Raw genomic sequence first — 17,597 nt, forward strand, 5'->3', positions numbered from 1 at the left:
AGGAAGTTGGTCAGGTCAATTCTCTATTCTTTACATATGACATGACTTTTGAAGTATGATGAGAGTCTTTGTCTTGTCTGTATCACAGATCTGTTTTGAGATTTCATTGTTATTGTATGTGAAAGTATTTCTAAAATCTTCAGTCTTTCAGTTAATGACCAAATGGTGTATCCAAAGTTTGATTCTGCTCCTTTAAGTTTGAAAACTCCTTTTGGCCTTGGGAAATAGATTAAAAATCAACTTACTGTCATCAGAGGAAAGAACTTATATTCAGTGTGTGTGTCTGTCCACTTTTGTCTTTTGTTTATATCATTATTTTTTCTTCAGAGGCAAAGACTAACTTTGAAGAAAAGGATATGTCTGCAAAGCTGCGCTTTTTTGTGGAGGGATCTGACCCTCTAGGAGTCATGAATAAGGGTCCCTGTGACTTCATTTTGAGAGAAATCTGTGACTCTAATATCAAGGTAAATAAAAATCCAAAGAGTGACTGTGAATTTGATGAAGTAGCAGAGAAATTCAGCCAACATTCAATCTTAAATCAGTATGCAAAATTGACCTCAGAATATGACTGTGGTCTGGATAGTAAATACAGCAAATGCTTTCCTGAAAAAGTAGGATTTAATCAATCTCATGAGAAGCCTCCTGAAATGCCCATATATCAGGATAACATAGGGAGAATCACCTGTGGCTCAAGTTTAGCTCTCACAAGACATCCCAAAAGTAACCATGTAGACATGTTTTCTGTCAGTAATAAAGAGGAGAGACCTTTCAGTCAGAATTCTGAGTTTGATTCATATCAAATAATCCACTCTGGAGAAAGACCTCATCAATGTAAAGAATGTGGAAAGGCTTTCATACAGAGGGGTCATCTTGTTACACATCAGAGAATCCACACTGGCGAGAAACCTTATGAATGTACACAGTGTGGAAAGGCTTTCACACAGAGAAGTCATCTTGCTGCACATCAGAGAATCCACACTGGCGAGAAACCTTATGAATGTACACAGTGTGGAAAGTCTTTCACATGGAGGGTCGATCTTACTGTACATCAGAGAATCCACACTGGAGAGAAACCTTATGAATGTACACAGTGTGGAAAGGCTTTTACGCGCAGACGTGATCTTGCTTCACATCAGAGAATACACACTGGAGAGAAACCTTATGAATGTACACAGTGTGGAAAGAGTTTTAGACACAGGTGCAGTTTTGTTGCACACCAGAACATGCACACTGGAGAGAAACTTTATGAATGTACACAGTGTGGAAAGGCTTTCACTCGGAGGGGCGATCTTACTGTACATCAGAAAATCCACACTGGAGAGAAACCGTATGACTGTACACAATGTGGAAAGGCTTTTACACATAGATATTATCTTGTTATCCATCAGAGAATCCACACTGGAGAGAAACCTTTTGAATGTAAACAATGTGGAAAGACTTTTTCACATAGGAGCAATTTTGGTACACATCAAAGGATTCACCATAGTGAGAAACACGAATGTACACAATGTGGAAAGGCTTTCCTACACAGGGCAAGTCTTGCTGCACACCAGAACATCCACACTGGAGAGAAACTTTATGATTGTACACAGTGTGGAAAGGCTTTCACATGCGGGGAAAATCTTGCTAAGCATCAAAGAATCCACACTGGAGAGAAACGTTTTGAATGTAATAAATTTGGATAGCGATTTTCTGAATGCTTCACTGTTGCTTCCTGTCAGAAAGTCCTCACTAGAGAGAAACTATAAGAGAGACTGATGTCATAGTTGCTACTCTCTTATTTCATATAAGAGGATCCATATTAGAGAGGAACTTTAGGAATATGATTAGTGTTGTAAGGTGTTCTGGCAACAATTATCTATTATTCCCAAATGAGATTTCCTTTTGGATAGAAATCATATTCCTGTCATGAATGAAGAAAAACATTGAAATGGAAAATCTAGAACTTTTTCAGTAGGGAAAAATGTTTTTTTTAATTGATTAATTAAGAAAATTTTTCTGTGGTTACATGATTCATGTTTCTCTTCCTTTCTCCCAACCCCCACTCCAATAGCAACACACAATTATTCTGTTATTTTACATGTATCATTAATCAAGACTTATGTATTATTGATATTTGCAGTAGGATGATTGTTTAGAGTTTATATCTCCAATCATATCCCCATTGACCCATGTGATCGAGAAGTTGTTTTTCTTCTGTGTTTCTATTCCCACAGTTCTTTCTCTTAGGTCACCCAGAAATGTCCTCCATCATTACACTACTGCAAGTAGAGAAGTCCATTACATTAGATTGTGCCAGTGTATCCATCTCTGTGTATATGGTTCTCCTGGTTCTGCTCTTTTCACTCTGCATCAGTTCCTGGAAGTCATTCCTGTTCTCATAGAATTCCTCTACTTCATTATTCCCTTTAGTGCTATAGTAGTATTCCATCACCAGTTGATACCACAATTTGTTTAGCCATTCCCCAATCAAAGAGCATCCCCTCATTTTTCAGTTTTTTTCTGTCCACAAAGAGCAGACGTATATTTATTTTTATTTTTTTCATTTTCTAATAAAAGATTTTTCTATGGCTACAGGATTCTTATTCTTACTCTTCCCTACACCCAACACAACTCCCTCCCCTTCCCATCCTCCCCCAACTCCGCAACCCCTGTAGCCAACACATATTTCCACTGGTTTTTACATGTGTCATTGATCAAGACCTATTTCCATATTGTTGATAGTTAACACTAGAGTGGTTGTTGAGGATTGAACAATTACCTATCCTCAATTAAGAATAATCTCACATCAAAATTGACTTTTATGAAAGTTTATTTACAATTGAGAAGAGAGAGAGGAAATAAGGATATAAGAATCTAACCCTGTAGTTAAATTACTAAGATCTTCTAATTAATCCAGGTAGATAATTAACCCTCAGTTAAGAATCAGAGGGCCAGAGGCCAGGAGGTGAATGAAGCTTTGCTTCATTCACAGTCTATTAAGGGAAATTCCTTAAGAGAAGTTCAGGAAGATTCAGTCTTTAAACTCACCACGGGGACTTCTAAGGAAGATATTGAAAACAGTTTCACCAAGGTCTCAGTGTTCTAGCTAGATCTCTTCCAGGAACCAGGAAAACTAGAAGACTCTTTCCAGCGGAAGACCTCCTTTTAGGAGATCAGGAGAGAAACCTTTTGAATGTACACAATGTGGAAAGCCTTTCACATAGAAGAATCATCTTGTTGCACATCAGAGAATCCACACTAGAGAGAAACCTTATGAGTGTACACAGTGTGAAAAGGCATTATAAAAGAAAAAGGAAATATATATAATAGCAAACATAATATAATAAAACAAAAATAAAGGTGCTCTTTTTGGGGTGACAAAAGTATTGGAAATTAAGAGAAAATCCATCATTTGGGAAATGGTGGCATCTGATTGTAATGGAATCCTATTATTTTATCATTAATGGGGAGAAGGGAGAGCTCAGGAAAACCTGGAAAGATTTGAGAACTGATGTAGACTTTTAAATTCAATATAATCAAAATGATCCATTTTACATTTTGTAATGTTCCCTGTCTCTTATTTGGTCTTACATTTCCTTCCTTTCCCATAGATTTGACAGGTATGCTATTTCAAGTTCCTCTAATTTACTTAATATCACTCTTCATATTTAAATCATATACCCATTGTGAACTTATCTTGGTAAAAGGTGTGAGAAATTAATCTAATCCTAATTTTTCCCATACTGTTTTCTAATGTTCCCAGCAGTTTTTTTCAACTGCTGGGATTGAACACTGTCTTACTGATGTCATTTATCCCTGGTTTATTCCATTGATCCACCCTCCAGTCTCAGCCAGCACCATATTGTTTGGATGATAAGTGTTTTTTAGTTCAGTTTAAGATCTGGTACTGCTAGGCCCCATATCCTTCACATTTTGTTATTAGTTTCCTTGATATTCTTGATCTTTTTTTCTTCCAGATGAACTTTAATTTTTCCCAATTCTTTAAAAAAAGTTTTTGGTAGTTTGATAGGTATAGTACTGAATAAACAAATTAATTTTTATTACCCATGAACAATTAATGCTTTTCTAATTGTTTAGACCTATTTTTTTTGTGTGTGAAAAGTGTTTTCTGGTTGTCATATAATTCCTGATTTTTGTCTTGGTAAAAAGATTCTCAAATATTTTATATTGTCTAGAGCAGTGATGGGCAGACTTTTTAAAGAGGGGACCAAAGGAAAGGAAATGCTCATCTGTCAGTCTGTTTCTAAGGCAACTGTTTCAAAGTTTCATTGTATTGTATCCTAATAATGTGTGTGGGTGCCGCAATTTCCCCATCACTGGTCTAGAGTGATTGTAGATGGAGTTTCTCTGACACTTGCTGCTGATTTTTGTTGGAAATATAGAAAAATGTTGATTATTTATTTGGGGATATTTTGTATTGTATAATTAGGATTTGCTCCCCAAGACTCCAAATTCCAGCTTCCCACTTTCCTTCTCACATTACATCCTTGTGTTCTGGATATAAAGTTTCTGTGTGCCCCTGCCTCTTGCTCTTCTCTCTGTAATCGCACCTGTGTGTGGATGCGGGCTTTATGCCAGGCAGGAGAATCTACACACATGGATTTACTTTTTGTCAGATAATCATATTTGAACTTCTATTTCTTTTCTTTTCTTTCTTCTTAAAGTGATTATTAATAAACTTTATAAAATAAAATACTCGGAGTGATTGGATATTAATTTAAATTATACATTGTGGTGACCAGAAGTTGGGAGTTTAGAACCCTTGCTCCTCTCTAAGTTGGTAGAGCAATTTTTTTAATAGACAGCAAGACAGATTAGTTTTAAAAGCCTCTGCTGCCCTTGCTGCTCTTCTTCCTGCTGCTCCCATGTCTGCTGTTGCTGTTGCCGTTGCCACAAGCCTGCTTCCATTTCTCTTGAGCACACTGTTGGGGGTGGGGGTGGTTCTTGCCAACCATTTCCTACACAGAGGCTGACTGTATTAAATCCCCCTTTCCTTTGCATTGCTTACACCTGAGTACTTGCTGCTGCCTTGGAAGCCTGGGTGTTTCTTTTAGGCAACAATTAGCCTCCTAAAAGCTTTTACCAGAAGAGAAGCTTCCAAGTCTTAACTCCCTGCCTACATAGCTGGAGAGACAAGTCAAGGGGAGCAGCAGGCCCTGCCCATGTAAGAGTGGAAGCAAGAGGCTCTCTGGTGTTTTTACCCCTGGGGTGGAGAGGAGGAAAGGTTACTCTTCCAAATATCTTAACTTTAGCCAGTGCATACTAGGGTAGCTCCACCTACAGACAAGAAGTAGAATTGCAAGCATGGGCTACTTTATAAAACAGCAGAGCCTTCCCAAAGTTTCAATATATCTTTTCTTGCTGCTCTTCCTGGGTACACTGACTGGATATCTTGCTTGTATAACCTGGAGATTCAGAGTAGAGATTCATCTCCCTGCACCACCTTGCCATTAATTTCTCCCTTTTTATATTTAAGAGGCAGGAGATCAAAAATATTTCTGAGTAAGAGCCCGTCTCCTGTGTAAATGGTCAGTTGGTGACAGTTTAAAGGCTGAGTATTAGTCAGTTACCACTGGCAGTTGGAAAGGGGGCTTTTGGTGTTTGAGTCTCCTGGGGAGAGGAGTGTCTGTCTGTCTGTCTGTCTCTCTCTCTCTGGGACATTTGGAGTCAGAGAAATGGATTTAAGCCTTCAACAGCTCATTGATTATTGATTATCTTAGATAGATAGATAGATAGATAGATAGATAGATAGATAGATAGTAAATTATTAGATAGAATACAAATGTTAGGCCAGATCCTGGTTCTGGCAGAAGGCACTGCCCTCGAAGGCATTTAGATTTAGGGTTTTCTAGAAAAATCCTATTTAGGAATGGGATCTTGGGTATAGTTATAATTTATTATATAAGATTACTCTGACTTTCCTTCTTTCTATTTCCTGTCAGTACTTTCCTAATAATAAACTAAGCATTTTGTGTTTAAGAAGCTGCTTTCCTGACTTTTGTTCAAACTCCTACCCCAAATATTTAACCCTTCACAGACTAAAGGAATCTAAATGGATGGTGATCCTGGGGAGGTGAAGGAACCTTAAAGAGTCTGGAGGTGAATTTTCAGACTCCATTGCTTTATTGATATTGACTGCTTCCGTTTGTTTCCCTCCAAACAGTAAAGAAGTCTGTAATGCAGCTATCAGAATTGGAGAAAAGGACTCTTGTCCTGTGACATGTGTTGTATTTGCGGATTGTTTGCTTTCAGATTTAATTTTTGTTTTAAGTTCACATCTTAAGTTCCATTTCACTATTTCATTTTCAGCTACTATGTTTTGGCCATTAACTATGTGTGCTGTTACATTTACATTTTTTGTACCTCCCCATAGGAAATACCCCCATAGGAAATACCATTGGAAAAGCCCATAGTCAACTTGGACAAACCCTTTTCCATGGCAAAACCACAGGTCCTTATGGATGCTGGTGTAAAGGTTAAATTTAGTGGTTGGACTTATATAATATGAAACAACGTGCTCCCAGAAGTTATACCTCAAGTCAGAAGTTTATCAAATTAGAGGGGAAACAATAAAGTAGAGAAATGTGAGAGAGGTTAGAGAAAATATCTTTAGAAGTCTTCAGCCAGAAGGGCCAAGAGCAGATTTGAATGTATCATCTCAAAATGGCATAACTTTAGTTATGTTAATGGGAGATGGGCCCTATTCCCCTCTCTAAGCCCAACTTACTTTAGAAGTTCAAGCCTATCAACAAATAAACATCATAGCCACTCAGGCCTGGAGAAAACTACCCCCTAATACGCTCAGAAACATGGAATTAGGAAAGATAAGACAAGGCCCTGAAGAGACATACCAAGATTTTGTCTCCTGCTTGTTGCAATAACTTAACAGACTTATATAGGATCCAGAGGCTGCTAATCTTATTGTAAAACAATTAACTAATGAGAATGTCACTGAATGTGAACTAGTGATACTCTTGGCAGTCTTAGCCTCTGTGTGCACTGAAGGTTCTCAACAGATTCTTCAGCTTCTCCTGGTTCTTCTGATTTTGTCTTCCTAATGTGAAAAGGATTTTCTTATCTATCCCTCTGACTCTTTAAGAGGCAAGAGGGCAGGATTTCTAAATAGAGCAGAACTGAAAGGTGTCTGTGAGGGAGAACCAAAGATTCTGTTACCATGGTGATGACAGGAGACATAAGGAAGGAATCAGTTGACAATTGGAGGGCTTTGGCTTTGGATCTCAAGAGAGGAGGAAGTTGGTCTCTCAGTCAAGGGCCTTCTACTGGCAGTTTTACTATTGACAGGTGGAGGATAAAACCTTATTTAAGGAGGTTGTGGGTAGTGGCTGTTTATTTATTAGAAAGATAGGTAGTTAGTGAATAATTTATAGAGTGCGCCTGCTGTGCCAGTCAGAAGAACCTGTCCTTTGAATACAGTTAGAAATAGGGTTTTAGACATTTTAGTTAGTATTAGGAATTTAGGTATGTTAAAATCATTAACAAGATGGATGCCACTTTGAATGACAGGACCTATTGGAAGCCAGTAAGAGAAACAATGTCAAATAGATAAAAATCTGAGACTCCTTTTTTGACTCCTTTTCTGATCCACACCTTTCCTTAATGAAAAGTTTTAAGCTCCTAGCAATCTAGCAGTTAAGAGGTTAACATTCTCTCCTTTGGTCAGAAATACAACTGTTTTTGTTTCAAAAGTAGTTCAGACACTCAAGGTCATGAATTCCTCCAGGAGGGGCATTTCGCCCCTGAGAAAATATTCCCTGTCACAGCTTTCTGATAAGGACCCAGCAGAAGTTTGACCTTAGCCATGTTCTGTTTGGAAGCTATAGAGAATCTTTGTGTTTTGATATGACATAATTTGTGTTTCTGCAGAAATGCGAAGTTTTTGGGGGGGGTTCTTTTTATGTGAAATGAATCTTGAGTTATATATAATAAACTCCATGCTGCAAGAGACAACAGCAGCAGCATCATGAACTGATAGACTTATCCACTTCTTTTTTTTTTTTTTTATCAATTTAACCCTCATTATTGTCATTATCAAATTATCTGGAGGTGATAAAAAGATCTTGAGAAGGACCAGCAGTTGAGAACCTTGGAATGTTCCCAGGTGTAGTGTGCCAAGAGCAAAAAGCAGTTGGCCCCAGCCCTATAAATATCCCCAAGTGACAAGTCAAGTGTGCTCAGATTGGAGCAGGGACTTGGGAAGAAGGGAGGTGAAGGGTGAAGGGTAGGCCTGAAACTTGTAACCTGTTATCCTACTGAGAGAGCTAGAGATCAATCAATATCATTGTTCTTAGAGCTGAGAGAGTTTACCTATTCATCTATCAACATCATCAATTAGCCTTCCTTAATCTCTGGCTTGGCTGTGGCCAAGTCAGGTCAGAGTTAGTGAGAGGGTGAAGAACCTCCAATTTCTATAAGCCTAGCCATCTCCAAACCTTGATCAACAATTAGGTTAATAACTAATCAATTAGCAATAGGGTTCCTAAATCCTCAATCCTGTTACCTTGTTTTCCTTACCCCATCAATAGATTAAATATAAAGTTTTACCAACAAGTACCTTTCCTGAATGGTTATTATACCAAAGCCCTTGGGAAGGGGAGATCAATACACAGTCAGATTATACTGTTTCCAGTAGCCAATCAATAACCCTTATCAACAACTAATCCAACCTCAGGTTGGGACATAGAGAGGTTAACCATCCACACAACCTCTCAGGTGTTCCCTCCCTGGGCAAACTGTTAGAAAGGAACAACTGACAGGCTTGGTCAATCAAGCCTGTCAAGGAGGGGAGACATAGATCATACCAACAATTGTGAGAGGAGAGTGCTTTCTTCCTCACCAACCACAACCAGTCTAGTCCTGGGCATACAATCCCTCCATCTATACTATCTCTGAGATCCATATATACTATCAATTCTCAGAAGATCCAGAAAGATATAGATATATACCCACAATTTTCTTTTAACAGGTATAGTCATAGGATATTAGAATAATAATATTGCTTTCCTCCTTTCTATTTTCTATCTATACTTCTCAAATTAAACTAAGTGTTTTATCAAACTGCTCTCCTCAATTTTGTTAAACTCCTACCATTTAATCCTTACACTAATTAATACTTGGGATTCTGGTGAGATTCACTTTTGGATTCACATTTGGGGTCTAGAGACATAAGGATTAAACTCAGAATATTTGTAGCTAGACAGTACTTTCTGCCTCTTTATCTACATTTTCCCGTGTTCACCCTTTCCTCCTCTTTGTAAATAAAACTGCTAAAAGTCATTTTGACATAAGTTGTAATGTTTTTAAATCAGCCACCACAATATTACTTTAGAATTTTCATATTGAGCATGAAACCTAAATTTAAATTCTTACATCTGGGCACATCATGGTGGAGATTCAGTAGCCATTACATCCTAGTGTAGCACCATCTACTGATAAAATTTAGAATTGCAAGAAATTTTACTTGTCTTTGGTCCATTCCTGGAAATGTGGGACACAAGGTCATCCCCTGCTGATAGAGGATGGGTGAATAAATGACAGCACTTGGGCCTGTCTATCTGGAACCTGGGCTGGCTTACCACACAGTTGCTACAGAGGTCCAGGAAAACCCAGAACACAGTAGGGGATTGCGGGTGACCTTTGGGGTCACACTGACAGCAAGCAGTGATGGCAATCCTAGAGGCTGGGAAAGATGGAAATCTTAGTTCTCCTGTGTTCCAGTTGGGGATGGATGGTACTCCCCTGGGATGGGAGCCTCTGGGTCCCAGGGCCATTCCCTCTAACTCCAGGGTCTCTGCTTGGGCCAGACTGTGGTCTTCAGGAGGTAGGAGCCCCAAGGTGGGGTGAATCCCAGATGTTTCTCTCTTCCTGACATTAGAACAGATATAGTCACCAGCTCCTGTCCAAGAGGCAAGCTACAGGGCTCTGGTCTTCCTTATGATGGTGGGAAAGATGAGAGAGGGGGATGGCCCCTTCTCAATCATGGTGGTGTTATCAATGAGGAGTTCTAGTGAGCATCCCTGCCTGGGATTCTGTTTCTGTATGTTCATGTCCATGGGAAATTTCACAGAAAAAATAGGTTTGAACATCCTCTTCCCCTTTCCCAGCAGTTCTCCATGGGCCACAGAAAACCTTTTGCCCCAAAGCCATTTGCTGAGTCTTGGAAACAGCTGTGTAGCTGCCAGAGAAAAACTGCAAGAACACCCAGTGGGGCATGGGTGGAATCAGATGTCTTAGTCTCCTAGAAAGAGTGGGAGAAAGAACTGGTGTTGGTGGGGTTTCCACCCTTCTGGACCCATGCTCTGACCTTCTATGAGTTGGGCAGCTCATCCCTTCCCATCTTAGAGGCTGAAGAAATGCATCTCAAGGCATGTACATGCATAGGGTGCGCTCACTGAACCGAGTGCTCCCATAGTCCCAAGTAGTGTTTGCTGGGTTTGGCATTCCTAATAGGACCCTCTGTTCAATGTCACTTTCCTTGAAAAAATGGAAGGTCCTTGAGGGCAAAAGCTTTCATTTTGGTCCTTTTCTCCCTATGCCACTCTCTGGCCACAGCAGACATTACTCAGTGCTTGTTTATTGATCAACATTAGGACCTTTCATGGTCCCACTCTCACTCCTACCATTGCTCCTGTCTACCCCTCTCAAAGTCCCTTCAATCTACTCCCTCTCCTCTTACCCTCTTTACACTTCCATTGGACTGATGGGCAGAGGGGTGGGTGAAGTGAAAACAGGTCCTCAGGCTTGGTGGAGAGGGGGCCAGGAGCAGCTCAGCTGAATCCCTCTTCATTTTGTATAATGGAATTTTTTGTTCTCTTTCTCCATTCTGAGTTTACACTTGTGAAAAGGAATCCTTTATTCCCTTTGTCTATTTTGAGTTAATACTTTGGTTAACAATAAGTTAAGTACCCTTACTTAGTACTTCACCAATACTGTGAAGATAGGGTTGACTCTCCTTTGTCTGCTTTTGAAATGAATCAAGAAAAGCTTGAATATCCTACTTAGCACTAGGTGGAGGAGCTCTCCACCTTTTACCTCAATCAGCCAGGAATCTGTGAACAGTTTTGATGAGTTTTAATCTCTCCAGAAGGTGAGAAATATTTCCCACAAACACTACCCCCTGGACAATGCTGGGCAATTTGGAAGCTGTGGTAGGTCCTTACGAAAAAGAGAAGGGATAAGAAGCCACTATAAAAGGCTCTGAATTTCTGGGGCTAGGTAAGTTGACTCCAAGAAGGAAGTCAACTTCAAGAAGGAGAAGGAGCTTCAAGAAGAAAGTGGATTTCAATAAGAAAGTCAGCTTCAAGAAGAAAGTCAGCTGCAGTAGTCATCTTCAGCTGGAGTCACTGTTTTGATGTACCTCTTAGAGGAAACTTGGATGAGTTGATAGCTAGCTTTCCATTCCTGTCTGGGTGAGGTCAAAGAAATCAGAAACCCCAGGATGGTTCTACAGGGGTTTTTATAGTCCCAGCTCAAACTGCCAGTTCTTGGGACTGGCACCTGCTGGCCCAGAGTTCCATTCTCCTAACTGACAGGATTGCCTAGGGTAATTTTGCAAATGCAACAGATCTTGCATAAAACCTACATTACACAATGCAAAAATCCATCCAACAGGGTGAAAACCTTAGTTTTCATCAGTATCCTCAGGGGCAGCTAGACAAAGTCAATAATGAAGACATATACTGGGAATAACAGCAATAAGGAATGATGGGAATGGAAATGGGGAAAATGAGTTTAAGGAAAAATACATTGATGTAGAACCAATAGGTAGAAAAAGAAAACATAAAACTAAAGAACAGGAGGATGAGGAAGTGCAAATGCAAAATGATGTTGAAGAAATAAGGTGTAAGATTTATGGAAAAGTGACAAAATAAGAATGGAATGGAGATATTGTTGAAGAAACTAGAGCACATACAATACATTTGTTAGTGAACAAGGATTTAGCAAGCAAAAGCAGTGAACTAAAATATTTTTCAGCACAAGGCAAAAGTAAAATAACAGAAGGGAAAAACCATACTTTGGGAACTGAAAGTATAGGACAAGAGGAAATAGAAATAGCAAAAGCAAAAGCACATGAGACACAAATCTCATGTTGTTCTAGTGAATCTAAAGCAAAACCTGCAACTGAATTGGAGGAAGCAACAGCTAAACAAACAGTAGAATGTAACAATGGGTTGGAACAGTCAGTATCTCCACAGACTCACATCACAATCTCTAGGGAAACATGGAACAGATAATGGCAGAGCAGACTCAGCAGATAAGAGTAAACAACATTGATTTAGTAGTTCAGTGATGGAGATTGTACACCTCTTGAACCAAAACACCTGCATGTGAATATTGATCCACATAAACTAGCCAAAATATTCCAATGATTTTTAATCTTGTTACATGTCAAGAACTTAGAATCCATCATCTGTAAATGTTCCAACATCAAAATTATAAATCCTCTCACTGATAGGGAAGATCAAAGTGAAAACATACATGAAGAAGGGAGTAATCAAAATAGAAATCCATCAAAAATAATAGTTACATCAAAGAGAGATTGAGAAATATTAATAGAAAGTCAGCTACAGAAACAAAGTGGGTTGGTCCATTTAAAGTATTACTAACTACTCCAAGTTCAATCAGAGTTGCAGGAAAAAATTCGTGGATCCATTGTTCCCATGTAAAAATGGAAATATCTTAAACCAATACAGAAGATCAAAATAGAAACAAACATAATAAAGAATGTACTGAGAATAAAAATCAACAAGAACCAATAGAAATAGATCAAAATGAAAACCTAAAGCCAGAAATAGTTCAAGGACAAGAAATTTGACAACAGGCAAGCAAGGACTACAGTCAAGATGTTAGACAACCATCAAAATGTAACAAAGAAACGAAAAGATCAAAAGAAAAGGAGAAGAACCAGCCCAGAGGGAAAGCCAGAAGAAAAGATACCAGAAAGAAGAAAAACAGTTTTTGCAAAGCTGACATGGACAGCAAAGACATTGAACTTTGTAAATACTGTATATAAGAAATGGACAGATGCAAAATGGGAAAGTATGTAAGAAAAAGTGCGGTGTGGTTGGAAAAACACATTAATTTCACATATTTTAGGGACATCCAGCATATACATATCTTGCAAGAACTGAAGAGAGACCATTAGTCAAAAAGTGAAGTGGAAATCCAAAGAGAAAATTTCATGTAACATTACACAAAAAGACACACACACAATTCACAAACTGATATGGTTTTTTTGACCTTGTGTAGGTAAATGAGAGTCTATAGTTGCAATAATGTAAAATGTGTAAATAAGTAGCTAGATGCATAAGGTCTTAGTCATATAAAAAAAGCAATGTTTTCTGTTTGACTAACATCAGAGAGTAGGGAATTGCATCATTGTTTATACATTTTTTACATACTTCTCTGTAAATATTATAAATATGTGTAACATAAGTTTGACAGTTGTATCTAGATATTTGTGAATAGTGTAGCATAGTGTATAGATAATGTATATAAACCATGAATAACGTAGCTTAGAAAATTTAGCACAATATCTTGTAACAAATTAGCATTTAGGTTAAGAGTTAGTGTATACATAGTATAGGTTATTACATGGGTTAAAAATAGAAAGTTAAACTGCATTAGCAGTATAGTTATTTTTAAAAGTTAATTGGAAAGCTTAGGCTGAAACTGTGTTAATGGAGAATTAATACTTAAGATGGTTCTTATATGGTAATAAGCATAGATAGAAAAGTGTTGTATTAATTTAAAATTTCAAGAGTAGTTTATAGTAGTAGTAGAGTTGATGTTCTTAATTTTCTTGTGTTGCAACATTTGCTTTCTACTTTCTGTAATCATTTTTGTAAACCCTATAAATATTAAAATTGATAAAGGCTGATATAATAATATAAATTAGTATTTTAATTAAAGCCATGCTGATAGATAAAATCATTAGACCATGAGCTTGTAAGCATTCAAAACTGCCACCTCCATTCTGTCTCGAGTCTGCTGGCCAAGAGACCACTCCCTCCTAACCCAGGAGATCATAAAACCTTCCCTGCGTCAAGAGGTCGGCCTCCCCAAGCCCAAAGACCCGGAAACGGAACCCAGTTGGACCATGTTGGATCACGGGAAATGTAGTTTTGATACATTTCCCATGTCCATAGAAATATATACACTTTTAGATGGCATTTCCCAAATTTCACTTTTACAATTCCCCGTGAGGTCCGGCAAAAAAAAAGGTTAGTCCTTTTTTCTTCGCTGGACCTGTAAAAATAAACAACTTCTAAAATTTAGGAATTTGGGGGATAAAAGAAATAGATGAACAAATGGTTAAAATTAGCCGCATTGACAAAAAACCAATTTGGGGGACAGTCCCCCATTGGCACAATAGTGTACAATTAAAACAATACATACAACTCAATTTCAACTCCCCATAGTTCAATCAACTGCACCCCAAAGTTCAAAGTTTGGTCTTCATGGTACAGTGAAGGCTTCTCAGACATCTTCATGTGTCCTCACCAAACAAGTTTGTCATCTGTATTTTGGGGAGATGGCAAGATCCTTATCCTGAAATTATTCTCAAAAGAATTTAAACTTTACACTATAGATTACAAAACATACATTTTCTTCTAAAATTATACAATTCCCCGTGAAATTACTCCTAAAAGAGTTAAATATACATATATTTTTACATTATCGAATTTAAAAAAACTTAACAGATATCCCCATGAGGTAAATCTTAAACACACCTTTTTTCTAAAAAAAAAGTACCTCAGGTCAGCTAAGGATGGCAAAATACAAAGAATAAAATTCAAGAAAAAAGAAGAAAAATTAACTTGTGAAATGTAAAATGTGCAAAAATCTAGGGAAAATAAACTTAGACCTTTGAATGAAGGTCTAATTAAAGTGAATTCAGCAGTGTGCAATTACCCATCCAGGGCCAGGACTTAAGGAAAATGTCTGTCTCTGATCTGACTTATCATCAGCTTTTTAGGGAAGTGAGCCAAATAAAATAACCAATCTTAGGTGCTTTCTAGGAATCTAAGTCGAGGGGACTCACGTCCTCTAAAGTTTTAGAAAAGACTGGGACTCCAGGACTCAAACCCCAATTTCCAAGCCCTAAAGTATTGGCATAGAACTGCTGCAATTATGCAGATCTTAGTCAGTCAAGTCTCTGACCATGTGCTTTCTTTAGCACTATTAACGGCTTTTATATTCCCTTTTAGTAGAATCAGACAGGAAGGCATTTAATCACAGTCCTATAGGCTCAGGTATTTGCTGTAGAATCAAAAAAGGATAAATAATGATTATGCATGTACTTCCAGTACAAGATGAGAAAAAGGGAAAAATCAATTGCACATTAGAAAATGTTTTAAAAATCAAATATATAGACTTCCGGGTTAAGATGGCGGCAGAGTAAGAAGCTGCTCTTAACCTCTCCGGACCGAAACACACAAAACTCCTCAAGGGGACATAAAAACAAGTCCAGACGAACAGAGGAACCCCACAACAGGGCACAGCATGGAAGGTACGTGGAATCGAGACATTTCCAGGCTATAAAGGGCTCTCACTAAATCGCGGGCTGAGCAACCGCCCCACCCCCACCCCCTCCACACACAAAATCTATAGCTCTGAAGCCAGCTAAAAAGAAATAGAGCAAGTTTGGGGCACCCATCGAGTCATTGGCAGCTCTGGGGCCTGTTCCTGAGAGCAGCAAGATTTAGGACCCCAATAAGCCAGAGCTTATTGAGCGTGAGGGCAGAGAGTGGACGCCCAGCGCAGAGCGCACAGACACTGGCGGAGGCGTGGGTGGAGGCAGACACAGCCAGGAACTAAAGCTCTGAAAACCTGAGTGGGGAACCAGTGCAGACGGGTATACGACTGTGGAAGCAGCACCCTGAGACTTGTAAAGGAACCTCCTGCAGAGGATCAAGCAAGGGGGTCCACTAGGGGGCTTGACCTTGGAAAAAACCAGATCTCAGACCTCAAGTACCAATAGACCGTGGACAGACACTGAGCGCGAGGATAAACCTGAGAAGCTGCTGGGCTAATGATGGCTACCCAACCTCAGGAAAGTCAGAAGAGAAAGAATAACAACAAGAAAAAGAAGCCCTTAACACTTGACAACTTTTACACAGAGAAAATCCAGACAACCGAGCAAACAGAGGAGGAGAACAAACAAGCGTCCGGACCCTCCTCAAATAAGGAAAACTCCTCACAAGCGATGGAAGAGTTCAAAACTGAGATTTTGAGGAAAATGGAAGAGATCTGGCAAGAAAATAACTGTTTAAAAGGTAAAATCTTGCAATTGAACACCAGAAATGACCAGATTGAAAAGGAATTCCAGAAGATTATGGCCGAAAACCGAAAGATTATAGCCGAAAATCAATCCCTAAAGGCTAGAATCGAGCAATTGGAAGCCAACGATCTCTCAAGACAACAAGAACAAATAAAACAAAGTGAAAAGACTGAAAAAATAGAAGGAAACATGAAATATCTCAATGAGAGAGTGACAGACCAAGAAAACCGGTCTAGAAGAGACAATTTGAGAATAATTGGTCTTCCAGAAAAACCATAAATTAATAGAAACCTGGACTCCGTACTAAAAGAAATTATTCAGCAAAATTGCCCTGAAGTACTACAACAAGAGGGCAATATAGACATTGAAAGGATTGATAGAACACCTGCGACATTCGACCCAGAGAAGAAATCGGTTAGAAATATTATTGCCAAATTCAAAAGCTTTCAAGCAAAAGAAAAAATCTTACAAGAAGCCAGAAAGAGACAATTCAAATATCAAGGAGCACCAATCAGGATCACACAGGATCTGGCAGCCTCCACGCTAAAAGACCGTAAGGCTTGGAATACGATATTCAGAAAGGCAAGAGAGCTGGGCCTGCAACCACGGATCAACTACCCATCAAAATTGACTATATATTTCCAGGGGAAAGTATGGGCATTCAACAAAATTGAAGAATTCCAGGTATTTGCACAGAAAAGACCAGGGCTAAATGGAAAGTTTGACATCGAACCACAAAAATCGAGAGAAACCTGAAAAGGTAAATGAGATACAGAGGGGAAAGAAAGAAAACTTATAATTTTTAAATTTGCCTTTTTAAGGGCCTCAGTGAGATCTAATTATCTGTATTCCTATGTAGATAAATGTTATGTATAATTCTCTGTAGTGAACTCTATTGACTATTATAACATTCACTATTATAGTAATCAGAAGAATAATTCACAGGGTGAGGATGGAACACTAAATAATCTAAGATGGCATGGGGGATGGGAAAGAGGGGGTAAATAGCAGGGAACACCAAGAGAAACTTGAGTGAATAAGAAAATAGAATATTCTATTACACACAAAGAGGGCATGGGAGGGAGAGGGGACAAATACTATTATAAGAAGGAGAGGAAGAGAGCATTAAGAGGTAATAATCAAACCTTACTCTTAGTGTAATCAACCCGGAGAGGGAAGAGTAGCTTTATTATCCATTGGGATAAAAAACTCTATCTAACCCTACTGAGAAAGTCAGAAGGGATAAACCAAGGGGAGCAGGGGAGTGGGAAGGTCAAAAAAGGGAGGGGAGAAG

General features: G+C 38.7%; 1 protein-coding gene across 1 annotated transcript; it reads left to right on the plus strand.

The window, feature by feature from the left end:
* Nucleotides 1–905: 905 nt before the first annotated feature.
* LOC123240736 (zinc finger protein 2-like) lies at nucleotides 906–1,685 on the plus strand (the record flags this gene model as incomplete). Its single annotated transcript, XM_044668449.1, has 1 exon — nucleotides 906–1,685. A coding segment is annotated over one exon (780 nt), but the record flags the coding sequence as incomplete, so codon positions are not given.
* Between the last annotated feature and the right edge of the window lie 15,912 nt (nucleotides 1,686–17,597).

This window comes from Gracilinanus agilis, chromosome 3 (genome assembly GCF_016433145.1).
Source record: "Gracilinanus agilis isolate LMUSP501 chromosome 3, AgileGrace, whole genome shotgun sequence".
Lineage (NCBI taxonomy): Eukaryota > Metazoa > Chordata > Mammalia > Didelphimorphia > Didelphidae > Gracilinanus > Gracilinanus agilis.